Raw genomic sequence first — 27770 nt, 5'->3', positions numbered from 1 at the left:
GCACCAGTCCTAGTAATTAGGCCAGATGTGACCTGGATGAAAAATTTCATCACAGTTATTTAGCTGATCATTTTACTCATACTTTGAAAGCTTCTATCAGCTGCTTTGAAGAGGACTTTGCAATACTGTGAAGAACAGGAAAAAAATCAAAATAAAATGCCAACTCTAAAATTATTTATTTTTTTAAGTGCTATTTGCTAGCAGCCTTTCAGCTTATCTTCATTTCGCAAATGCAAAGTGCAAATGCATCAATGGCAATGACATTTACAATTCAACCCATAGCATCAGTATATTCAAAATCGTACAGAAGATTGCATATTCATGGCTGTGTTCATAACACTGCCCATATTTATGGCTGTATTTTATTTCTTAGGAGTCAGTGAGAACTGCCTACACCTCTTAAAGTTTTGATCTTCATCTGAAGGTGCTGATCTTTCTGATTGTTTATTGATTTTCTTTGAGAGGAAGAATATTTGGAGAATAGAAGAAGGCAAGGAGTGATTTTTTTTTTCTTTTTGGTGTTTTTTGGGGTTTTTTTGTTGGGCTTTTTTTCTATGGGTTTTGAGTGATTTGGTGGGATTTTTTTTCTTTTTTAATATTTATTATTATTTTTCCTTTCTTTTTCCCCTCTTAAAAGTTTACCTTTTTGATAGCTGGAAAGAAATAGACTTCTCTGTACTCTGAGTCAAGCAAGAATGCTTACAATTCATGAATGTTATAAGCCTTTTCTCATCTGACTTTTTCTGTATTATTGTGTCTGTGGATCCATTGGCAATCTTGAAGGGATCCCTGCTCTTCAGTGAGGGATGCATGTAAGGGAGCCAAGTTTATAACATGGAGTTTGGCATATCAAATCTGAATCTTCCAAAGCTTTTCATGATCAGTAAATAGATAAAGAATCAGATACACTATTTCTTTGCTTTAGTACAGCAATTTCTCTATTGTTCAATTTTGCCTAGGCTGAATCGAGATCTCTTTGTGTGTTTTGGAAGATGTATACAAACTCTCACTTAAGGGATATTCCATGATAGGTGGTACCTCACAGCTTCCAGTTTATAAACAGGGTAGTACAAAACTCTTTTCAGTTTTGCTGTAAATATAGATAGATGATGCCCTCCATTAATACATAGTATGAGGCTGCGGTCAACAGTGGTTGTTAATGTGGCATCCAAGTTCCCTCCATGAATAGGACCTAATTTCTGGGAAAATGAAAAAAGAAGGCACAAAACTTATGCATGTATTCCATAGTCGAGCTGTTTGGAGCAGAAATATCTAAGCCTATTTACTATTTGTTCCTACTGAAATTACTTTTTTCTTGTTTTCTTTTTTTTCTGAATAACTGTGAAATCTACATTTGTCTTCCCAACTATTTCAGACACATCCTGCAGATACTGCTAATTAAGAGCCAACTACTGGTTGGAGTTTCCCTCAGTGCTTTCCACTGATTTGTTTTTGTTTATGATGTGTTTTGTTTGCTTCATTTCTGTGATACATTTGTGCAGTCTTATTTAGCCTTCAGATCATCAAGTTACTGGAGCATCAGTGCATACTGCATGAAAAGAAATGAGTCATTCACCCATACCCAATCTTTTGTTTCCTCAGCTGATTGAAGGGTTCAATAAATTACTGTGGTTCATAATGACTATAAAAGTTAAACACTATTTTTATCTATTCAGCTGTGTTTTAAATACAGCATTGGGATCTATCATTCTGTCATGGAGAGAGGCTCTGGAAGCATTTGACAACTTATAATCTTTCCTCCTTCACATATTCATGAGAGAGGAAGATTATGCATGCAAGCAATAACTTTACACATTAATTATTGAGTCAGGAAGACCATAACTTCATGAAAGACAATGCACAGAAATCCTTTGATTTAAAGAAAAGTCCAAGTGCAAAAATCCTGAGGTTTGAATAACAACAGATAATTTCCTGTCCTTCCTCCTCTATCCCTTATCTAAGTTTCAGGCTAGAATATCTATATTATGAAAAGTCCCTAAGGAAGAGCAGAAGTGAGCAGCAGGAGATACAGCTGTTCATTGGGCTCATTAATATGTTTGGGCAATGCCTAATTGGTGCCTTTTTCAGGTGGTGTAATGAGATCCATCTCTCAGTTGATTCAGTTGCGTTTCTTAGGGTGCTGCAAGAAGTCAGCAGGGCCAAGATCCTTTAACTTTCTACACTTTGATATATTACTTTCTTCCTGAAAAGAATATGGAGCCAGCCAGTTACGTTGTGCAAACCATGCAGCATGAATGGTAGGCTTCTTCTACATCCTCCTCTCTTCTTTAATACCTTCTTGTTTGACTTAATGAATCAGTGCACCCATCTCAGTACATCAAACGGCACTGAGGTAGTCCTTTTATTTGTTCATGGCTGTTGGTGAACTACTAACTCCAAGTAATTCAACTGGCTGTACTTGGCACTCATTCTTAGACGATTGGTGCTTTTTTGATGCTGGCACTTATAATTCAGCCTGGTATTATGCAGGAATAATTCACTGAAATAATTTGTTTGAAAGGGAGAGAGAAAAGCACTTCTATTGCCCTTTCATCTACACATTGTAACATAGAAATAGCACTTGGCAGGAGTTAACCTGTGCTATTGAATAATCTTTTGCAGATTAAAAAATGGAGCCATACTGAGCAATTCAAGTGACATTTAGATATGAAGCTTCCCACAGCCCTTTTTTTCAGATGACATGGACTGGATATGAAATGAATTTAGTGCAGAATAAAAGATAGATGTTGTCTTTAACCTAAAGAGTCTTATGCTAGATATTAAACCACAGAGACCCTGTGGTTTAAGGTCATAAATGTTCCATTTCTAGGAATTTTAGCTTTTTTATCTGTATTGCATGAGATAAGAACAAAGCAGTTACAGGTATCCACATACATTTATAGGTATGTAAGTGAATGAACATGGTAGCAATAACACTTGGTACTGTTACATAATTTAGTCTGTGTTCAGCCATAATATATCATGCTATACAAAAGGGACACAAGTAGGGGGATCTGGGTTATGTTATTTGGAATTGCTAAGCTTTTGCACTTTTGAGGCTTTATCTTACTGTCACACTTGTTTTACCAGAAATTGTATTAGTGGCTCCTAAAATACACATAATTATTTTAATTTTTTTTATATTAATTTTTGAGAAGGTGTGCATTGATGTGTTTTGAACCTGTCTTGGTACAAAACAAGCATCCCTCATAGATTCATAATGAATTTTTATGTTTCTTGGTAATTGTAGACTTTAAATAATGCTATTCTAAGATTTTGGTTTTAGTTTTCATATTAATATTATATTATTATAAATACTGTATTTATTATATTATATTTATTATATATTTATTGTTTGTTTTACACCAGAGTTACTCTCAACAAAGCACAGAAAAATGCATTGTTTAAAAGACATAGCGCAAGTTTGAAAACCAGAGAATTTTCATCAGCTTGAATTTGTTTCACGCCTGTCTTCAGCCCATGTCATTTGCTTTAGTAAATTCTATTTTACTTGTAGGCTGCCCTGTTTTTGACCACCTTCTCCTAGAATTCCCCTATTCTTGGCTTAACTTTGCGTTTAAGTTGTTGATGGGCTTTTTAGCTTGCCACCTTGCTTTGTTAAGCACCATAAGGCTGCTTGTCCTCTTGTATTTCTTTGAATAACCTTTTGTGGTGTTTGGAATTCATTCTAGCCTCTGTGTGCTCTCGCACAACATTCCCACCATATCCAGGTGCCTTTCAGTTGCCTTCTATGCAAAAGTACTACCGCTTGAGACTTACTCTTTTCCTTATCATTTCCCAAAGGAAGAGCATTTTGTTTTGAGGAGGTGGATTGACTGTTTATGTTAGGAGATGCTGAAAAAGAACTACACCTTATTCTCCCAGCAGAGAATAGTAATTTGTGTAGCAGTCTTCATACTCTGTAAACTTTTGTTTTCTAATTGCAGACCTGCTCCTGAGAATCTCTCACTGCAGTGTAGATCAGATTTCTTTGTTGTTGTTTTGTTTTGGATATAAAGTACCTTTGTGCCTAATCTGGATCTGAGATTTTACTGTAGAGCTTGTGCTAGAGCTTAAGGCAAACCGTCAGGTATTATGGTCAGTGCTACTGACTGACTCAAGCAGAAATACAAGTCTGGGGAGTGAAGGGATTGAGAACAGCCCTGAGGAGAATGACTTGGGGGTGCTGGTTGCCAATAAGCTCATCATGATAATCTTTAAAATGGTTCTTTTAGATGATCTTTAAGGTCCCTTTGAGCCCAAAACATTCTATTATTCTTTCTATAAAACAAAAAGAACCCCAAACCTGTGAGGGTGGCCACATGTTGGAAGAGGTTGCCTAGAGATTTTGTGTGGTGTCCATCCTTGGAATCATTCGAAACCCAGCTGGACACAGGTCAGCCTGGTGTGTGTCATGGTGGCCTGAGCAGAAGGGTTGGACTAGATAATGCCGAGGGGTGTGTTACCACATCTACTGTTCTGTGATCCTCATTAATTATGCTGTTACTTATATTAGCAGAAAAAACTTTCCCACAAGGACGCATAAATCTGTTCAATTTTGCAGCATTGATTCATGGCAACAGTTTCATTTTCACATCAATACAAATGAATGAATTTCAATTACAGATAACTTATTGCAGCCTCGTAGGTTTATGGGACAGCAGTAATAGACAGTCCATCTCTGCTAATGTTGAATGCTGTGATTTCATAGTATGAGGCTAACACGTGAGAGTAGTGTGGCTCATATGTTCTAATGAAAAGGAAAAGCAAATAAATTGTTCTATATCTATGTGCAAATAACTCTGATAAATTATGTTCTTCGGTGTTACCTTTTTAATTTGTGTAACTTTTACATGAGAATTAGAAGGTCATTCATCATGTAACTACTCAGTAACTTGCTCCCTTGCAGCAGGTAATCCCTGTGATTGCCTGGACTTCCTTGAGAAGGGAAGAGGAGAGTTAAAGGGGTGAGTTCGGAGAGCTGCTGCTTCTGGGTTTCAGGTTCTGCAAGAGTACATCCCTTGTTGGCTAGTTTACTTTGTGATAACTAGTGAGGTCTCCTTAACTGAGATATTTAGAGCTGCGGGCATGCTTATAAATGGGTTTATTTTCATTAAAAATCTATCTGCAGAAGACAAATACATGAGCTTCTACAGAACCTGAGTTCCAGCCACATGACCCTAGTTTCCATGGACATCTAATCAAGGGCTTTGGACGGTATATACAGCTGTCTAGGAGTTAATAAGATTCTTCAGACCAATATATCATTTCATTTGGAGCACAGGCATGCATGGGAGCAAGGCCATGCAATTTTTTAGATTAAAGTCTTTTTGGAGGAAAAAAAAGTGCCCATGAAAATAACTGCATTTGCAGTATAAAACTAGAAACATGGAATCATAGAACAGTTTGAGTTGGAAAGGTCTAGATGACTTTTAAAGGTCATCTAGTCCAACCCAATATCATAAGCAGGGACATCTTCAACTAGGTCAGGTTGCTCAAGCCCCTGTCCAATATGGTCTTAAATATTTCCAGGGTTGGGCCATCTACCACGTCTCTGGGCAACCTGTGCCAGTGCCTCACCACCCTCATAATAAAATAATGTTCTTTTATCTAGCTTGAGTCTACCCCCTCTTAGATTAAAACCATTACTCCTCATCCTACCAAAATGTTGCATTGGGCATGTCTCTTGACATTTGGGGTGGGGTTTGTTTGGATTTGTGTGCTGATTTTATTGGTCTTCTGAACACTGAACTTCTGCTTAGCAGTGGTGGCTTTTTTAAGGTAAACCTAGATATCTTTTTGATAGATACTAAAAGCGAGAGGACTTCATATTGTTTTATAGATATTTCTTTTACCATATAAATTATTTGGTTTGTAGATAGTTCTCACCTGTGTAGTGAAATTTCTTGGGGAAAAATACATTTCTTTTTCATTAATTGCAGCTATAAATAAAGTAGTAGAGAACTAGAGATGGGTGTAGTGTTTCCTGTTGTGCTCTTTGAGAGAATGAGTCATTCATTTAAGTACCAGTGCTGATAACAAAGGCTTCAGGGAAAATATTAAATACTGTCATTGTGATCTGCCTGTGCTCAGGCTCCTGAGCCTGAGATCGACATTCCCAGGCTGTCCAGGTCTGCTGCAACACAGCCTGCTCTGGCAGTCTCCTGTTGCTGCTCTGCCTGCTGACCCCCTTTCCCATCATAACTTCTGAGAGCCAAACTCTGCATGGCAGACAGACCCAATGTCTCTGGCAGTGATGCTGAGATTCATGGAGTCTTACTGTTAGAGAGGAGGCAGAGCTGCTGCCTCTTGGGAAGGAAGCAAAAGAGTGACTGACTTTTTAAAACAAAGGCTTCATTTCTGCGAGTGTGCGCGTGTGTGCACTGCAAGAGTTTTGACATGTTTTGCATGCTACTGATGTTATAGTGCATGTGGTTGCTGCTTATTTTCAGCTGATGTCTCCACTGCTCTTTTTCCTCTCACAGCTGAGTATCAGTTTCTGCCCTTGTGTGATCTAGAATTACCACACCCTATAACTTATGCCTCCCACTTTTTCTCACACAAAAATAATGAGTTCTACTGATTATTTTACTTACTTCTTCCCACTCCCTTGGCATGAAGACTCACTAGCCTCCCCACTCCAGGCGCGGGAAATGAAAATACCAACACAATTACTAATTCTTCTGTGGCAGCCTCTTATTTGCTGTTGTCAGTGCTCTGCAGTAACTTGGGTTCCTGGGGAGAAAGGATAAAATCCAAGCAGTTGCTGGGACCTTACATCTTCCTGCACAGGAATTTAATAATGCATCATTTTTTCAGTTGCGTGGAGCTACTGAGAGGTTTAAATACAATTTTCTTACGACTATATTAGCAGACAGGAGCCTATCCACCTTTTTTTCTCTTTTTCTTTTTTATGAAATAAATGCTGTTTAGTTCATTATTGCGTGCTGTTAAAAACAAAGCAAAATAAACCAAAACCTTTATTAGCTTAAAAAATACATCTGCAGAATTAATTGCTTTGTAAGCATAGCGTTAAAATGTTGCTTTTATTTGTCTGAGTAATTTGGGGTACTCTGAAACGACAATGAAAGTAAATCCCACATTCATGCTGTGTTTAAAGCAATTCTGACACTTTTAAACTGGTAATAACAGGCCTATTTTATTTCTCTAATAAGATGTTTATAGTAAGTGTGCAATGCTCCATCTAGGCCTGACTTCCAGCTGAAATCAAGTATGATAGAGCTTACCAAACTTGTTGTGTTGAGTCTGGTTAGCAGTAATTGGTTTTGGTTTTCTTCTTTGCTAACAGACCTCTGACATTTCCTGGAAAAGGGTAGGGATGAATTTTTGATAGTCTGTAAAAATCTATAGGAACAAACATAGCTTTAGCATTAATTCATGCCATACTAAAATCAGAGATGGCATTCTAATGCTGGAATATTTCTCACTACTGGGATTTGTTTCCTCTCTGCTCTCTCATACCAGTTTAATCCCTCTCAGTGAAAGCCATGAACAACAAATGCTGTTTTACACTTGCTGCAAAGCTGCCTGGTTCATTTCCAGTGCTTGTTGTTGATATGCAGGTCCAAGATCAACAGTTGGGTTTGGCTCTGGGGGCAGTTGCCTTACAGAAGGTTGGATCCTGCTGCTGTCAAAGGATGCCCTGGAGCTCAGGGCTCAGCAGGACTCAGAATCATTTAGGCTGGAAAAGACCTTTAATATCATGGAGTCCAAACATAAACTTAAAGCTGCCAAGTCCACCACTAAACCATGTCCCTGAGTGCCTTCTACCCCAAGCATGGCAGTACTTCTGCAAGTAGCAGAGCTGATGGTTTTACAAGCACCAAGCTCCTGCAAGTTATCACTTCTCACACAAAGCAAGAGCTGCCAGCTCTTGTGGCTTCTTTGAGTGCAGCAGAAACCAAGAGCCAGAGGAACCTGACTTCCACAGCAGCACAAGAGCTCCTGTCAGCTATGAAATATTATCTTAAAGCTGTAAGAGGCAGTTTGCCCCATGTTGTCTTTCTCCACCTGGAGATGCTTTTTGCAATTTTCCCCTTCTTGCAAGGCATAGGTTGTGGGGTTACTTTGTTGGGATATTTTTTTTTTTTTATAACAATATTTAGCACACTATCTGCTTTTAATACACTAGTGGCTAGTGCTCTGCTTTTGGGTGCTGTAATTTTGCTTCATTCTTGTAGGCAACAAGGTGGATTGCTAATGATTTCCCTAAATTCAGATCCATGGTGAAACTCGGAAGGTGTAACCATGCACCATCATCCCTGATGCCCTCTCTAATTGTAACGAGTAAGCATATAGGAATGGTTGTTTTTACTGAAACATCTAGCTTGATTGAATAGCCAAATGGCAACACTATTTTTCTCTTAATTGTGCCACCACACATCCCATGTGTCATGACCACCATTCAACGCTTATGAACCATGGTGGTTCAGAGCTGGTTTGATGCCACTGTTTAAGAGGAAAGGAGGCCATAGCAGTGACAATAAAAAACAGCTGGCAAAGTTTTGAGCCATTGTGGTGCAGGAAATAGTGTTTCTTTCTGCAGAGGGAATGGTCTGTAAAATTATATAATGTTTCATAGTTCAGAAAGGTGCATGCTTTGGTTAATCAGAGCTGTCTTCCTACGGAAATGGGGTCTGATTATTATTATGGACAATATGTTGGCACTTTCCACAGATAAAGTAATTTTGACTTGGGCAGAAATTCTTTTACTTTAGGAGGATAATATAGCTTTTCTCTCTCTTCACACCACTGCTTGAGCTAGCTGTTGTCTTTAATACTGTTTTAATAGTACTTATTTTCTGCAAATTGGATTTTTTTTTTTTTCCCTGAGAATACCTGGGTTTTCACTTCCTGGAGAATCTTCCTCAGAACTACTCATCCTTATGCCTTTTGCACATCCCTGTATTTTTGAGATTAATCTGCCTTATTTGGCTGAGTGTCAGTAGTAGGTTCTCCTTCTACCCTTGTTCATTCTTTTGGCAGATCATCACCCTTTCTGTTTTCACATACTCACTCTTTCGTGAGCTCTGGTACTTAACTGCCTCCCTTGTCTATTCCTAAGCAATAAGGGGGACCTTATTGCTATCTACAAGTGCCTGAAAGGAGAGAGGGCTGTAGTGAGGTTGGGTTGTTAGTTTCTTTTCTCAAGTAATGAGCAATAGGACAAGAGGAAGTGGCCTCAAGTTACACCAGGGGAAGTTTAGATTGGATATGAGGAAAAATTTCTTCCACAAAAGGGTTGTCAGTCATTGGAACAGGCTGCCCAAAGGAAGTGGTTGAGTCACCATCCCTACGGGTGTTTAAAAAGATGTGTAGATGTGGTGCTTAGGGACATGGTTAAGTGGTGGATATGGCAGTGTTGGTTAACAGTTGGACCTGATGATCTTAAGGGGTTTTCCCAATATAAATGATTCTATGATTTGCAGGTGTCTGATCTTCTTTCTTACAATTTCACTTGGTTCTTCATTTTCCAGGGTGTTTGGAGCACTCAAAACTTATCCTTCAAGCCTTCTTCTTCTGTTTTACTGGTTTTACTTTTGCATCCTGATTTATGGCCAGATGTTTCCCATTTTCATAGGGAATCTGCTGTCAAAATCTTGTTTGCCAGATTTGCAAGTTTTCAGTGTATCCGGCCTTCCCACTTCTCTCATACCTTTTCATTCCCCATCCAAATTTTGCCTTTCTCTTCATCTGTGTCTTTAGTTTTGGGAACTTTTCTTTGGTGGAACCTGTTAGATTACAATTCTTACGTGTACATGTTGCAAAGCATGCCTCCTAAAGTGTATCCATTGTCATGGTCTTCTCTTCTTTCCAAGTCCCATCTTCTGCCTCCTTGGCAATCTCTTAGATAACTTTTCCTACTCTTATCTTTAAATGCAAAACCACACACACACACAAAGAAAAAGCTCCTAGCAATCTCTCCCACCTTTAAATTCACATGGTATCCCTGCAGTGATTCTGCTTTGCTGACTTAGTCATTCGCTATTTTATCAGTGTGATTTTGGTTTGTCTAAAAAAGTACTGAAATTTGTTTCTGTATGATTTATTTCACCTGGTTTATCTGAAGGTTGAGTTCTTTCCTCTCCACGGGAGCAACCTTGCTTCAAAGTTTCAAAGAGTTGCTCCTAATTAGCTGGTGTGGTAGAGAGTCACATCTACCTTCAGATTCCTGTAATAGCGGTAGCTATCTCTGGGAACACTATGTTCTCCAAATATTCACTGCTGGAGAATAGGCAGTTTTAGTTTACAATTCAGTGGACCTGCTTAGACAAAGTATTCTGTGGGAGAAAAGGAACACAAATTGCTACAGCAGATGGCTTTGATGCATTCTTTCTTTTTCTCTACCCAGGAAGATAAAACCAATCACTTCACTGGCTAGGTCCAGATTTCTTCTCTTAGTTCTTTTGCTTGGCAGATATTTTTTGATATAAACTGTTGCAGTGAATATTGCTTTTTCCTTGAAAGGATTGTTTTTTTAGCCAGCAATCTCATTTCTGATGAATTTTTAAATATTTATTGAAACCCTCTGGAAGCCCTTTAGTAAAGGTCTGTGGGAAGCACTGTTTGCATTGTCTCTGTGTTCTTACATGATGGCTGAGGAGATTGACAAAGCAGTACTTTGTGTAATAGCTATACTTCTTCCAAAACAGAAGAGGATAGATGTTTTCAATTTAACATAGAATTCCCTGCAGTACTTATCAGGGTTTACAGTCTTAACATTTTTAATCAGTTGTAAAATATCCTCTTACTCTCCAATTTATATAATAGACCTTAGCTTTTCTATTTTTGCTTCATTTGACTTCAGAATATTTCCAATGCTATAAACTAAAAGAAAAAATTTTTTTTTTTTGTATTTTCATCTTCATTTTTTCCATATATCAATGTTGATAAAATTCTCATTTTTTTTAAACAGTGACTTCTAAAGGCGAGAAAGAATGCCTATATCCTTAAAATAAAAGAGATACAGTATTTGATATCAAGCATATTACTGACATTTGTGACTGTTTTTCCTCAAAATCATATTGACTGAAATTTCCAAGGGACTGCAGCTTGGTCGTGTGTTTTAAATTCTCCATCTGCTAGAGAGCTTTTAATGCTTTATAGGGAACTTTGAGCTCTTTTCTTCTTTCTCCCACCCTCTTTTGAAGAGAGGAATTGTAGGAAGAATTGTGAGTTATATAAACCTTTCCTGGCACTCCCAGACTTTCATGTTGTGCGGCAGTGCAGTAGTCCCTGAGCTGATGTAAGAAATGGTTTCTTGGTCCCTAGTTTCCACTGATTTCAAGCACCTCTTTTGTTCATCAGTGGCATCTCCTCTTCTCCGGTTCAGCGGATGACACTAACCAAGGGTTGAGGCTCTTCCAGGCATGTTTCCTTGGCTGTCAGTGTTTCCAGTGGGCTGTCAGACCGAGAGCAGACATGGACCCTTGTGGCAACATGGGTCAGAACTGAAGGAAAGTAGTAGAGAAGGGGCAGGTGGTAGCGCAGCGAGAGAGTTTTGCAGCTCCAGCTTTAGCACACAAGTTAATCTGTTGCTAGTGACTGATTTTCAAAATGAAGATCAGTTCCAGTCAAAGCAGAAATCTTGGCAGAAACATGTCTTATTTAATGGTGATCATTCCAGAAATTTTTGGCCTAATGCGCACTATAATCCTGATTTCTTGCTCTCAAAACTATCCAGAAGGTTAATGCATAGATGGATGTTTCAGTCTTAGCCTCTTCATAGCAGTTACTGAAGTTAACTAACTAAAAAAAAAAAAAAGCCTTAATTTTAGTGTTTCAGTGTACTTTCATATTTGTCAAGAAGGTCTGGAAACTGATCATAAATCCATCTTTTCTGTGTCAGACATTGTAGGAATAGTGTGACCTCGCTGGTAGGCTTTAATTACTTGCTACATATGTTTTAACTAGCTTGAAATTTACTCTCTTTAATTGCTGGGTTTTACTCAGATCCTCCAAACAGGAGGCTGAGGATAAATGTGAAGCTCATTATAAGTATACATGTTATCTGTAAGTCTTGACAGTGTTCTTGCTGCTCATGGGGGACTATCAAGGTAAATGATCAAAGAGGGTATTACTTTCAAGAGGTTTAAACAAGGTTACCTATAGGGTGATATATAATGTGACTTGCTGGTCTCCTTTGACATCACTTGTATCACTGTTTTATTATTACTATGCACTCTTACTGAAATACGTAAACTCAGGGTTACCTGGAACAAAGAATTTACTACTAATACTTGAAATCAAAGAGCTGGAAAATGAAGGCCTGGGTTGTTTGCACTTAAAAAGTTTTTGCAATCATGCCTTTAATTCCCTCATTACACAATACACACTTTTCCTCAGAGCCAACATTTCGGGGTGCTGGGAAGAAGCATTATTTCACAGATGTATTTACATTTGGGGCAAAGATCTTAGGAGCCATAAGGCAGTGTCTTTCCAACAGATTAAATACCCTCGTAATGAGAGACTAGTGCACAATCTGGCCAGTTGGCAACAAAAAGGAAAAAATTGCTTATAAGTGAAGGGTAAGAGCATTTTAACTTTGAACAACTCAGTAGATGATGCAGTTGCTAGGTAATGTCTTTCATTTCTGGAAAAAGTCTTGAGGTGAAAGCTAATCAATAAGATAGATATAGTGTGATGTCATTTGTTGCCATGGTTTCTGAACTTAGCAGTCTGTTATCTGCAAATAATATTGATGGTTGCTATGCAGTTGAATCTTTTCATATTATTGTTTTGCCATTATAAAGCTCTTTAATCTTTGCTAAATCTTCAAAGAGCAAAGCGTCTAGGAGTTTAAATGTTTTAATAGATAGGCTTGTATTACAACCTTAAAATATCTTGAAATTTACTACCTAATAAACAACAGGCATCAGCAGGAAGTGAACAAGGTTAACATTTTGGTGATTAAACTTCCACAAAGCAGTTGACATTTTCTAGTAAATTAATCTGCAAATTAAATATCTCTGTGGAATTAGTGCTATGACTCATTACATGGCAGATCATGTAAAAAGGGGTAAGCAGTCAATCCTCTGGATGATAAAGCAGTCAAATGTACGAAGCTGTAAATGGCTCAAAAGCCATCAAAGCTTCTTGAACAATATCCTTGTGTTCCATATATCTTTCATTGTTGAGTTGTGCCTCTTTATTATGTTTGGGTTTTGCTACAACATATTTTATAGCAGCTTATGCTAAGCATCAGACAGCTGGATAGGCTGAAAGGAAAATGAGACTTATTTTTCCTCATAGTTGTCAAGGCGAAGGAAAAGCATTCTCAAGTCAGGTCCCTTAAATCAAACACAACTTCATTTTTCCTATTCCATGGAGAAGATGTTAGTTTAAATAGAATGCTGTGTATCGTTTACTTGATTTATTGGCATCTCTTACACTAGTTTTTCTTTATAGTTTGAGTTATTGAAAATGTTTTGGAAGTAAAGAATGTAAAAGAGACAAGGAAGGAAGGGTAGAAAAATATCAGATGATAGCTTGCTGAATTCTAGAATTTTTACATCTCTGTAGTAATGTTTGTCATGCTGTCTAGTTTTTCTCTTTTCCCCCTAACAGATTCCTCCTCCTCCTCTTCCATTTCCACTGTTCTCTGCCTTAACAACACATTCCCTTAGAAAGTGTTTTGCCACCTTCTTTCTTGTCTTTTTCACACATCTCTTCTCTGTGTGGTGACATTGACTATCACATTTCTTTCTAACAGAGAAATAATTGCATTTGTAGTCCTATTTGTCCCCTTTATATAGTGAGTGAATTGCCAAGGGCATACCCCCAACAGGAGACCAGAGGAAGATGTCACCAGGAAAAGCGAGGTGTATGGCTAAAATCCTGCTCTTGCAAAGTGGGCAGGGGTGTTCTCGATGGCTCGTCTCCTGGAACTCCTCTAGAAATTCCCTGTTGGCTGCGCAGGAACACAATAGCAGCCTTCAAGGACTGTATCCTCAAAGCACTGCTAGTGAGAGGAGGCAGATGGAGGAGACATGCCGGCTTGATGATGATAGCAGATGTCAACAAGTTAACAATCTGAAAAGGAAACTAGCAGCACAGCAGTGCTTCTTACCCAAATGTTTTAAAAGAGGAGGGGGGGAGGGGGAGAAAAAGAAAAGCAACATGGAAAAGAAGATACAAATCAGTAGTGCTGATCAGTGAGAGCTGTAAAAGACTATCTGATGCTAAGTCTGTGAAGTGGTGCTGTTGAGTGGATTTATCTAAAGAAGTATTTCACTATTAGGCTGTCACTAAGGAAGAGCATTTACTTCAGATGCCATATGCCAACTGTGCAATTAGGCTTCCAGTCATACATGCATGTGTACTAGAGCAGGAGGCAAGTCTTAACCATTTACAATTGCTCTTGCATAATGCTCTCTTTTACAATCCTGGATATTCAGTTGCTTGCGAGGGCTCTGTTATTTGGGATAACATCTTTTAGTTCCCCAAGGCTTAGGAGGATATATTAGGGATATTTGTTTCCTGTGTTGCTGGTTTTTGTTATTTGGTTGGGTTTTTTTCTCCCTTAAGGATAAACTAGATTGTCAGAGTTTTTTAATACTCTTTTACATTATAAAGCAACTCAAATTTGAAAAGATTAAAAGAAACATACATTTATTTTTTTTTGTCTGAGAAGAAAACCCACATACCTTGTTATATGAGGAACAACTTGGTATTTTGTACTTGTGAGCAGCATCCTAAAACATATATACAAAAGTGGAAAGTCTCAGGCAGCTTTAACAAAAGAATTTCTTAATTTGTGAATAGTGCTGGTTTTTGTAGGCCAAATTTTTATACCAACTGGAGGTGATGATGTTCCATGTAGCTCTGGATGGCCCAGTGTCACTGAGCACTTAGCACAGACTTGGAGTAGGTTTTCCAAGAGTGTTATGGAAAATAAAATAAAGCTGGGTGTATCAACATAAGCAATTAGTGAAAGGATCCTGGCCCTTAAAGCCACATATGGGCCTAAGGTGAGATAGTCTTCTAAGTGTGTGATATATGGTGAGAGATTCCACTTACTTCAGCCCTATTTATAGTGCTGACAGCACCTGATGCAGTTATTGCTCTTGAGAGGTGCCTGGTAAGACTAGGAAAAACATAGATATTTAACCCAATTACATGCTTTAGCTACTGTTGGTGTGATTTAAATAAAAAATCTCCGGTCTTGCTGCTAAAAGTTCTCATCAGTGTACAAAATTATTGGAGGAAAAAAAAGTTTTTAAAAATCTGAAGTTTGGAAATTACTTAGATTTATTAAAGCAATTTTAATTTAATTTTATGTCTGTATGATTCAGCTAAGCTCTCCTCTGGAGCTTTTATATGTTCGGTTGAGGTCTTGGGTCAGTCATGCTGCAAATAATCTCTTTTTATGAGCAGACTCAAGGCATGTTTGTTTTCTGTGTATTGATTTAGGAATAGAAAGTTCCCAACCCAAATCTGAACAAGTAGTTGTTGTAATAGCTGCAGCACATTTTTTTCCTTGTCTGTGAGGAGATGAAAGCACAACTTTCTTTTTCACAACATACTGCAGGAAAAAAAAAAAAATAAAAATGCTTGTTATAGAATCATAGAATAGTCAGGTTTGGAAAGGACCTTAAGATCATCTAGTTCCAACCCCCCTGCCATGGGCAGGGACACCTCACACTAAACCATGCCACCCAAGGCTTTGTCCAACCTGGCCTTGAACACTGCCAGGGATGGAGCATTCACAACCTCCCTGGAAAACCCATTCCAGTGCCTCACCACCCTCACAGTAAAGAATTTCTTCCTTATAGCCAATCTAAGTTGTTGCTTGAATGTTGTGTGAAAAACATAGTTTGCATCAGATGATCTCAACAAAAAACAAGCACTCCACAAAGCCCAAACCTCTATTCCCTAATAGAGCAATCCTGTGCACAACAAGGAAAGAAATCCTTCATGGTTCTTGTAGCTTCAGTTAAAATACAAAAACATCTATTCACAACCGATGTTTCAAAGGCAAAGAAGCTGCTGGACAAGATGTCCTCTCCTGGACTGTTGTCTTTCTGTCTTTCCTGCAAAGACCCATAATGTGCAGACACAGCAGAGCCAGGATGCCACACTACTGATAGATCTCGTACACGCCTCTGCCTCTACTGCTGCCATTCCCCAGGAATGAACTGACATTAGTACCTCTGCTAAAGGTCAGTGCATTGTGATGAGCAGCATAGTGCACCTTCCACACTCTGCAGCTATAGCTGAGCACTCTGTACAGTGGACAAACCACATTTAAGGCTCTGATGTTCTTCATTTCACTGAGATGGTAAGAGAGTACCTCAGTGCAGAAAGAACTGATTTTTTAATTCGTGTAGATGTTGAACTTCTTCTGCTGAAGAGGTAGCACCAGTTATGCTAACCTATCCAGCTGCTTTGTCACAAAACCTCAGACATGTTGGACCATTGGAGACAAACAGAACTGTACTAATGTGAATTTATAAACCTTTTTTTACAGCAGGAAAACTTTTTTTTCCCAGCATAACTAGAAGTTGCAGATGACATTGCTCATACATTACAAGTAGAACATTGCTCTTGCTTGCCCAAAATCCTTGTAAGAAACTAATCCTCAGATTTTCATAGTTTGTGTGAGATCAGCCAGATAGTCAGGTGTTCAAAGAGTTTCCGATGATACTTTTGCACATACTAAAGATGCCTCCAAAGGTCTCCTGTTTCTGGCATCTCATAAACCATCCAACCAATCAGGTCCAAGAACTGCCAGCATTTTAAAAGACAGGCATCCCTCTATGTATAAGACAGAATTATTTTTTGTCTAGTCAATACAATATTTTTATATGTGGAGGGGGTATTTTGTTTGTTCCTTTCATGGTTTTTTGTTTCTTTTGTTTTGCTTTTTGGTTTGGCTAGGGTTTGTTTTTGGTTTTGGTTTTGTGGGGGTTTTTTTGTTGTTGTTTTGGTTGGGATTTTTGGTTTTAAATGAAAAGCCTTTTAAGGTGTGGGAAGTCTTTCCAGGATATTTTGGGAATGGAGCATGCAAAAGAAACTGTGAGTGCCCAGTGAGAAATCTGTAGTTGTTTCCTGTTTGAGTCTATGAATTCCTCCACATTGATCAAACTCAGCTGGATTGCACTGCTCTTAATGCCTCAGACTGAACAGGGCATGATGAGATTGTCAACCCTGCAAGCCCTGCATTTTGTTTGCCCATTTTGTGGTACTTAAGTTTATTCCCTTTACTGGACTCCTTCCCCTCCTCCCGCCACCACCCAGCCAGTGAATTTTCCTTTTTTTTACCTGAAGCTTCTACATTCTACCTTTTATTTCCCTAAGCCACATCTGCTTCCCCTCATTCACTGTGTCCCCCAAAGCTTTGTGATCTGCACAAATCCTCCCATCCCCCTTCTCTGATTTACCATTTCTGATCATTATTTTGGATCTTCTGTTCCCATCCAGCATGAAATGGTTTCTGCTGGCAGAAAGACACAGCAGCTTTACTGAATGTTCTCGGGTTGCCTGAGATTGCTTGATAACAAACAAATTGCGATTTCTGATAGGTAATGCTTTCAGATCTTAAATCTGGAGCAGCCATAGGGCAGAAAAGTCCTTCCTAAAGGCATATTCCCTTGTATTTATTACTGGCCCGAAACACCATCTTTTTGAGGTACCAATGAACCTTTACCACAATCTCAGTGTAATCTGGTGCTGTATTTCTTACACATTTAAAAAAATTATGATTTTTTTTTTTTTTTAGAAGATAAAAATTCATCACCATGCACAGAAAAATCCTTTATATTGTAGAGTTATAGACAGGAAAGGACAATGAGAGAGATCTTACAATATTCAGTGTTTATTTTTACATTGAAAGCTATTACTGTTTCTTCCTGATATTTTTTTGCTGGCAATAACAGGGTAAAAATGCTTTATTATGTAAATTATATACTTCTAGCAGAGTGTTTTAAAATGAAAATTACCTGTATTAAAGAGACTTTCCTTCATTGTACATAAGCAGCTGGAAATTGGTTTGAATGCATATGCAGCTAGTGGTCACAGTAATTTTCATGGGAGCAGGTTTGCTGTAAGTCTAGGGACTGTTCACTTTAGTTATGCTTTCATGAATGTTGGACAAGAGGAATGAAAAATTGCTATAGTAAATGATGGATAAAATCAAAAGCGAAATGCTTAAGGTGTAGATGTTTAGAATTCTGGAGTCAATTATCTAATAAACTTATGTGTTTTAATAAGATGTGGCTCTTTAATTCCCTTTTAAAAACCGAAGACTCCACCCTAAGCTGATAGTTTTTCAGTCTTCAAGTAATAACATTCATATAAGTTAATACTTCTATTGACATCAATGCAAGGAAAGAGTGTGGGGAAATATTAAGACTATACAAGATATTTATTTGTCTACAATTATTCTATTCTTGGAATCTTTCACTGGGGTAAATAGGTTAAGTTTTTCAATGCTAACAGCTAATGCAACCTCCATCATAAAGCTTTCTTCATCTGAAATCATTGGGTGATGAAATTTACTCCCCCTGTTTAGCAATGAGAAGGAGAAGCCCCTTGCCATAAAATCTCTCAGCTGAAGTTGTTTCTTTTTACTCATAAAGTGTAGCTTTTGCATATACAGTTGAGAAGGTGCAGAATATTATAGCCCTCCTGTGTTTAATTGTTTCTTCATGCCCTGGAATTTAAAGAGAATTTAGGATGTGTTTGGCAGTAGCTTCCCCTCTATAATCAGGTTGCTATGGTAAACCTATTATTCTAGACAATGAAAGTATGTTTAGTGAAGTGCTGATCCTTTTTCAGTATAATGTGAGCTTCAAGTTACTTTTGAATGATTGAATTTGTTTGGTAGGTATTGTATCACAATAACTAAGAGAAAGTCACAGAATGAGGTGTGGCTTCTGTTATTTTGGTAGTATATACCCCTGACAAAGTAGTAGTATGGCTGAAGCAAGCTTATCCTGCAGAGATCTTGTACTGGTTTTCCCAGGGAAGCAATCTGAAATTTATTGTTACAGAATGCTATCAATTTCTGTGTTGATGTATGTGGTGATAAAATGAGACCTCAGAGTTTACATTTGCTACATCATGTATGTGTGCTGCATGTATCCTGCATCCTACACAGATATCTGTTCAGAAGCAATAGGACTTTAATTGTCTGTTAAATTATTTCCACAGAACAAGACCACTTTACTTAATCTAATCAAATATCAGTACTTGTGAGAGTAAAAGGTACTTTAAGCCAATACCAAGTTGCAATTATTTAATGCCACTCCTAAATTAATCCTAAATTAACTTCTCGCATTCCTAGTGCTGATTTTCTCACATTTTTTTTAAAAAGGGGATGATGAACCAATAATTTGACTATCAATTTTGGCAGCAGTGTACTAAACTACTATAACAATATATTTGAATATTTAAAATAAGGAAATAACTTGGAGAAATCCTTTTTCAGAGTACTTACTGACTGAGGTTTCTGTCCATTTTCAAGATACTTTCAGTTCTGCTGAGGTCTGCAGTCAGATGATCTACATCATACCCTGACCCTAGGTGGGAGCCAGCTGAAATAAAATATGAGGCACAGATATCAGCATGGAATTTGGGCTTTTTGATATATGTGTTGGTATTTTATTCATTAGCTCAGATGAGAAGATTGAAAAAGTAGGACCTAAATCCCTTTGTGCTTGATGGAGAGGATAATCTGAGATTGTATATACATGACAAAAATGTGCCCTATCTGCCTAGGGATGGGATATTCATCAGCTTTTCTTGCTGGTGTACCTGTTGCACATTAACTGAAATGAATAAATACTAATTGCAGCAGGGACTGAGAGGAACCTGTTCCCATTCCAGTGCAAGTGCCCAGCCACTGGGCTCCCAAGTCATTCTGACTTATTAAATTAAGCATTACAGAAGGTAGTGCTTAATTACAGAACATGCAGGAGCCTCATTACAGAACCTTCCTTTGTCCCTCTGGAGGATTTTCCATCTCTGCCGACTCCTCTCTTCAAAGCAACTTATTTAAACTGATTTTATTGTCCTTCAGGCATCCTCCTTAGTACAGCATTAGTTGGCCAGGATACCACTGTTAGGGATGGCTCTTTTGTTTATTTTATAGAGTCTTCGCAGCAGATGGGTCCTGTTCATCAGGTACCTGTCTGCTTACGGGTGACTGTGCTTTGGGACACTGCGACGTGACATTTCTGTACAAGTAGCAAGCTTGTCTAAGGTGTATGCATAGAAAGAGACTGTGAGAGCCCCAAATAGTGACATGTTGGACTCATTAGAAATCTTTGTATATTTAAATACTAAGGAATGGTTTTTTTCCTCCCAGTTTCTAATGTAGCTGTTCTTGTAAATAATTATATGTTAGTGAATGCAGGCAAACAACATCAGTCATTCTGCAGACAATCATATCTTAAAGGTTGACATGGTTACCAAATACAACTGTGATGTGGTAGATGCATTTCCTATAATAAGTTTCTTTCTGGAGTGAATATTCTCATATAATTGCCAGTGCAACTGTTTAAAAAAATATATATATATTATTAAGGTATCATGAAGTATTTGCTGTTAATGCTCTCTGTCAGCATGTCTTTTATTAAGATTCTTGCACTTTAAACTGATCATAAAATATCCTTCTAGATTGAATCCTGGCACATAGAATGTCAGCTCAAAAGTGCATTGTACAAGTACATTGCTGCTTGGGAACATGTAGAGTAGAGCAGCTATAAAATGAGCTGGGAATTTTTTTCCATAAATAATAAGATTTCTCCCTACACCAACATAATTAGACTGGGGTGTTTTTTCTTTTAAAAAACCCCACAAGGTTAGAAGTTTCAAAAAAAAAAAAAAAAAAAAAAAGAAAAAAAAAGAAAAGAAAAGAAAAAAAGAAAAGAAAAAGGTGAGAGATTAAGAATAATTTGGCAGTATGTGTTGACCTAAAAGGTTTAATTGTCACAAAACCTAGTGTTAGAAAAGCCTTACTAAGGGTCTTCTTAACAGTCCTTTCCCATTCAGCAGAATATTTCGGCAAATGCCGAAAATACTGTGAATGCTGAACTCTTTGGTTCCATAATGAAAGGCTGCACTTGGAGGAACTTTTTTGGTTTGTAGCTATAGTTGTTCCTACTGTAAATTTGGGTTCTGTAATCAGTAGAGCAGTGTCCAGGCTCAGGCCAAGTCTCACTGATGCTATGATTAAGTTAGGTTGAGAGGAGCAGGCTTTTCCACATCCTCTTCCATGTCTCTGGTGGCCTTTTATTACACACAGAGTCCTTTTCCAAGCTCATCAAAAGTACTACTTTGATTCACAGTTTGTGTCATATTTAGGGTATTCTTACAGTAGCATTGCATTAAAGGAAACTAAAAAAATACAGGGTCAAGCTCTTAGAAGTTAGGAAATAACTAAACCTGTTATCCTATTACCCTGTTCTGGATAACTCAGTGTTGTCCTGAGCGGAGTTTGTCTCATATAGGCACAACGCAAGACTGTCTTTGGTTGTTTGTTTTTTTTCCCCACATCTGACCATTCAATGCCCACTGCTCTGAGGAGTTTGGAGTGGAAGATATGTTGGAGTTTGAAGGAGTCTCTTCTGCCTTTAAACTCTGGGGCGTTCTCTTGTGAACAGGTTGATGGAAGGAAAAGCTCTGACAGAGGCTGTGCTTTCAAATTCTATTTCCTCAGGTCTAGACAAAAATTATAGGGATTTTTGCTTCCCAAATGCCTGACAGAGTATTTGAAGGGTTATGTTTCCCCATGAATAGAGAGTATCTTAGATAGCCCTGTGTGTAGACTATTTAATTCTAATTCCATTCATGTTGGAGTTCCTGAGATGTGCTTAATATTTTAGACCAATTACAGAGGTTAATTGTGCAGTTAAGCGTGTGCCATAACTCTGTTATGCAAAGTTGAGATATGAAAAACATACAATGCTAATTCTTGCTTATTGTTGATGTTTCCATCAAGATATAACAGCGATATCCTTTGCTTGTTGTTGCCATGGAGAGGGAATAGTTGGGTTTGTTTGTTGTTGGTTTTTTTTTTACAATAGTATTTATGTGCATACTTTAATTAGTACACAGTGACTTATAATTTGCTTGGGGGGGGAGTCAGGGCGTAGAATAAGTTTGGGTTATTCCTTCAGTTATTCTAGTTTACTGCAATCATGACTCTAACAATTATTTCTTCTTATAGGGAGATGTGAATGTGGCCAATGCACTTGTTTCCCTCCAGGAGACAACAGAGTTTATGGCAAAAACTGTGAATGTGATGATCGACAGTGTGAAAATGTGGATGGCAATGTCTGTGGAGGTATGTATTCACATAACATAATCCATATAAATCTTGACAATTTATAAGTTTGTTCCCTCTGATTTTATAACAGAATATCACTATAGACTATTGGCATCATTGATTAATTGTAACAGGTTATAGATTTTTGGAGAGAAACAAGCACTGTGAATGTTGAATATGTTGGTGAATATTGTTTTAAAGCTTCAGAAACACTAACAATGAAGTAGAGTAAATACACCTAACAGCATAAATGTTCTGTAGTAGAACCCAAATTCTGTAAGTGTTCCTTAGAGTCAAATAGAGATGCATAAAGGAAAATATGAAAAATTAGGTAAATTTACTTTGCATTTAGTACAGTTGATGTTTTACTGAGAATATTGTATTTTATCTAAAAATAATAATGACAGCAATATTTTTCAATGCTTCATATTCACTGACAGTGATATGTCTGTTTTCTTAAAAACTAGTAAAAATTTATTATGAAAGAATTTAAAATGCTTGAGGTACGTTGTCATTGTAATTGTACATGCAGAAGGTTTATTTTAATGTTGACAGTGAAAACCTCACTTTTTGATTTTTTCAGTAATATGTTGCTGTTAAGCAGCATTTCAAGTTACTTTTAGATATGTAAATGAGTATATACCATATGGTGTTTTAAAAACAGGTGAGTAGTATTTGTCTTAAATGCTCTCTTTCTAGCTTTCATTGGCTTATTCAAAAATTACTCTTTAATTCTTAATATTAACAAAATGGTACATTTTATTATATTCCTTATTTCTATGTAAGAAAAAAGCATATTGCTTCATAATCCTGTGTACATAAGTCTGACTAAAGGGAATATTTCTGCAAGGTGTTGGCTATGCAGAATGTAGGAAATATATGGAAAATTCTAGTTCAAAGTTGAACCTGCCATGATAATAGTTTGTAACACTTGGTGTATTCAGTAATATGAAAGTGTATAAAAAGAATAATTTGAAATTTAATTTTGTATAAGAGAAATGAAGGCTGATAAAAACACTGAAAAGCTGGGTCCTATTTGTTATAAATTAAGTAGTTAGGAACCGAAAAGTCATCATTCTCCATGGTTAAAAATCTCTCCCATTTATGTAATTCATATTTTACATTATTTGATGGCAGTGTTTCAGTGTTAATATTGCTAATGATATTGCACATTTTTGAAATTATAAACAAAAATTCTGTTGTTCCCTATTAGAAAGGATACAGTTGCTGGCTAAAGTACCTCACACTTCTGTGAAGAATCACCTCAAAACCTGACCAGTGTCCAACTTATTACTGTGCAGGAGACACACTATTACCTGAATAAGGTCTCCCCTTTGCTCTAAATAGCTTTGCCCCAAAAAGAACAGCAGAAATTAATCAATTATTTTAAACCCCATACACTTTAAGCTTATTTTCATAATTTTGAAACAACGAATAAAAAGGAAGCCAGCTCATGAACTATATTAGTCTCAGGCTCCGTCTTTTCACTTCCGTTCAAGCTGATAGTTTAGTTACTAATGAGTCTCTGGAGGTGAAAGGAATTATATGGGAAAATGCATTTCGACTGACTGTGCCCTGTTTGAAATTGCATTGCACAGCATCTATTGACAAGACTTCAGAAGGCCCGCCCTTTGATTCTTGCTGGTACAGGGAGCTGAGCTTATTCCCAGTTCTTTCCCTGAAATCTTAGAATAAGCACCAAATCAGGAATCCTGTTGTCCTGGGCTTTTTTGTGAGTAAGAAGAGAGGAGGAATTGTGGCATAAAGTGATTAAATCCACCAAGATCTCAGCTGACCTCTGAAGTGCTTCAAGGAAGACTAGGGCATCTTTCCTTACTTGCAGCTCTCTGAACTTGGTGAGGTGATGCTGGTCTCTAGAGTTTTACTCTTCCCAGTTAGAAGTCATGTCACTACTAATACCGTCCTCTAAAATTGTGGGATTTCTGTAGTAGATAAGTTGGGATTCCAGTGGCAAATAATTGGCAAATTATTTTTTCATGTTCTTGATATTTTACTTCTTGTGTTATTTCAGAATATAATTTGGGGTATTTTTAATTTATTCTAGATCTGGTTGTAATTTACTCCCTGAAGCATGTTTCCATGTTGTTGTTATTTCATGTTTCTATTTACTTTCATTCTTTTACAGAATCCTCTCTCTTCTCATGCCACAGAAATGGTTCTTTGCACTTGTCTGCTTTTCCCGTGGGAAGTGCACTGAGATTTAGATTAACAAATACAGATGTTTTATTAATCATGTGGTTCTCTTCCATACACCACTTTTCCTTCTCTCGGCTTTCTTTCCTGAAACCTTGTTTTCTTTCACCATCCAGTGCCCATCTGTATTTCTGATCTGCCTCTCTTGAGACCACCCCTGACCCTAATAACTTAAGGCAGTACCTATTAAGATGTAAGTACTTAGTACAAGAATGTTTATCTTCAGAGAGTCCCCATCAGTTGCAGCTTTCTGTTCACTCACCACTTAGTGAATTTCCCTTACTTCCCATCACCTTCAAACTCATAACATGAGCCATTTATTCCTTTTGCATTTTCTGCTACTTCATCTTTCAGTGTGGCTTCTACAGCATTTTCTTTTAGATGCCTTTTCCCACAGTTTCTGACCAAATGTAGGAATTTCTGCCATTGTTATCCTTTTCAGATTCTCAATAGCCTCTGATGTTACTGATAGCTTCAAAAATCTATAGTAATTGTCGGATGTTTTGCTTGGCTATCACTTTGTATCCTGATAATATTTTGAATATTTCCTTTGATATTTCACACATCACTCTTATTAGGAGATTCTACTAATTTTAACCTAATCTTCTTTCCTTTTTGCAACTCATCTATTTACAGAACTTCTCTCATTTATTTGGCACACACATCTCTCTCTCTTCCTTTTAGGTTTGTTCATGCTTCCATCTCAGCCTGACCCTCTTGCTGAACTGCTTATTCCTTCCTCTTTCCTTCTATTTTCATTACTATTTTTCTGCCACTGTTGCTATCTAGGCAATCGCTGTCAAGCCTTCAGAGGATTGTAAGCTGGGCTCCGTGAATGTGCAGGGTCTGACAGTAAGCACTGAGTACCGGTAAACACAAGAAAGGCCGACCAGTGTTTTCAGATCAAATGCACGCTGAAATGAGAAATGTGAATGACAACCTAAAGGATTTGAATAAAGATTGGTACTGGCCTCCTCTGACCAGCAGAGATTGATTAATAGGTTGCTTTCCAGACCAGCTGTCCATGCGATGGTAGGAAGACACGAAGCAAAAGATGTGATAAATTAGGGTACAACTGAGTGAGACCTTATTACCATGTTTCTCCACGATTGTAGTGAGTCATTCACTTAAAAATTCAGCTGTCCATCATTGCAATACCAGGAATAGAGACATTGCATCTCCACAAAGACAGAGGTTGCAGGAGGACTTGGCATAAATTCCACAGCACTCTGCTGTTAGAAATGGATCTATGAATGAATGATAGAATGAATCACAGAATGGTTTGGGTTGGAAGGGACCTTAAAGATCATCTAGTTCCAGCTCCCGTGCAACAGGCAGAGATGCCTTTCACTAGACCAGGTTGTTCAAAGCTCCATCCAACCCGGCCCTGAACATTTCCAGGGATAGGGACAGCAACCTGTTCCAGTGTCTCACAACCCTTATTGTGAAAATGTCCTCCTTATGTCCAAGATAAACCTATCCTCTTTAGGTTTAAAACCATTGCCCCTTGTTCTTTCACAACAGGCCTTGGTAAAAAGTCTCTTTCTTATTAGCCGCCTTTCCTAATATTGAAAGGCTGCAATAAGTTCTCCCCAGAGCCTTCTCCAGGCTGACAACCTCAACTCTCTCAACCTTTTTTCACCGGAGAGGTGTTCCAGCCCTCTGACCATCTGGACTTGCTTCGACAAGTCCATATCTTTCTTGTACTGGGGACCCCAGAACTGGATGCAGTACTCCAGGTTGGGTCTCATGAGAGTGGAGGAGAGAGGGAGACTGACCTCACTCAACTTGCTTTCCAGGTTCTTCATTCATGTTCCCCTTCCTTTATCTGTGCCTCTGCACAGAGACTTGATATGCTATAGCTGGATGAGGTGTCTCATTGCAGCTTTTTTGAGATAGATATGTTCTACCTACATATTCCCTACAGTTCAGTTTTTTTCAATGATGTAAGTTTTGCCCAGGTGTATTGCAGTTATTGCAATATTTAACATCATGTTTTCTTCAACTTTACTTGGTTCCTTGAGTCTTCAGTGTGCAAGTGCTTTTGTTGCACAAACGTGACTGGAGAATCACAGGTCACCAGCATTAGTTCTTTCTTGGCACAGCTATGTCACTGATATATACTTGGTTTGATATTTACTTGCCTTATTACTCCTGATGAGAGATATTTTTCCCTGTCCTCTGAGGTTATGGCTGTGCTGCTAGCTGCAGGTGTGTCCTGAGCTTTCAAGTCTTATTTGTTCCCCTACTGTGACCAGTCATTGATGTCACTGTTAGCTGCTCCACCTCACTGGGTGACTGTTGTCTGTTATGTTCTGCTCTCTTTCAAGATTGAGGGCAGGCAGTCAACAAGAATTCAGAACAGCAAAGATCAATTTGAAATTGATTTGGTAATGCTTTTAATGCCATTTATTTTGATTTGTGCTCAAGACCATTATTGGCCTATTGCCACAGCAAAGTATCAACCACTGAAAGAATAAAACTGAAGCCCTTTTGGGTCCTCTGCATGCTACATGTTGGTGCAGGATTATGATGCTTAAAAACTCTACAATAAAAGCAAACCAAACAAAACTCGTAAAAATGATTGAAGTTCCACACAAGTTCATCACTAGGGCCACTAGCAAAGGTTGAAACTCATAACAGGCAACTCATTCCTTGCACTAATATTGCTTCACAGAAACAGAAGTATATAGGGCATTTATGGAATTCTCAAATATCCCTAAAATGCAGATTAGGAGAGGAAGATAATATCAGCCTATCTCCCAGCCAAAGACAGCCTTTGGCACTGACCAGTCTATAAATTCAGAGATGTGAATACAGCTCCTGACATGGCTTCTCAGACTACACAGAACATAATGTCAGTCTTCAGCTGCCTAACATTAACCACCCTGTATGATTTTTGATACCCAAGGCTACTCTTGCCTGACCCCAGCCTGGCTCCACAATGACACAGGGATGCCTGCCTAGCTGCTGCCTTCATGTCCAAGGGTGTCGTTGATGTCTTAGGATATGTCAAATGGCATTAGGCATCTAAATTGAACTTGTAATTTCTCTGTAGTTCCTGTTATATTAAAATAATAGTTTACTTCCACCCAACAGGTTTTTAATCTTTTCTATTTAAGAGTCTTCAGAGTGGAGATCATGTTCTTTTGACTGATGAATCTGAAATAAATATAATGCTTATAGAATTCACTAGATATTTTTATATTATTTAATAGAGATTTTTGTTATGGTATTTCTTATTGAAAAATGCCACATGCTCACT

At 37.9% G+C, this 27770-nt stretch overlaps 1 protein-coding gene across 2 annotated transcripts in view; it reads left to right on the top strand.

Moving 5' to 3' along the window:
• ITGBL1 (integrin subunit beta like 1) overlaps positions 1-27770 on the top strand; it is a 135417-nt gene that overhangs the window by 93310 nt on the left and 14337 nt on the right. For both annotated transcript variants that reach the window (XM_065677982.1, XM_065677981.1), the window contains exon 8: positions 22193-22309. In XM_065677982.1, coding sequence (XP_065534054.1) covers positions 22193-22309 — 117 coding nt within the window. The remainder of the gene's footprint in view (positions 1-22192; positions 22310-27770) is intronic.

Source organism: Lathamus discolor, chromosome 4 (assembly GCF_037157495.1).
Source record: "Lathamus discolor isolate bLatDis1 chromosome 4, bLatDis1.hap1, whole genome shotgun sequence".
NCBI classification, from domain to species: domain Eukaryota; kingdom Metazoa; phylum Chordata; class Aves; order Psittaciformes; family Psittacidae; genus Lathamus; species Lathamus discolor.
This window is presented reverse-complemented; position numbering and strand designations above follow the sequence as displayed.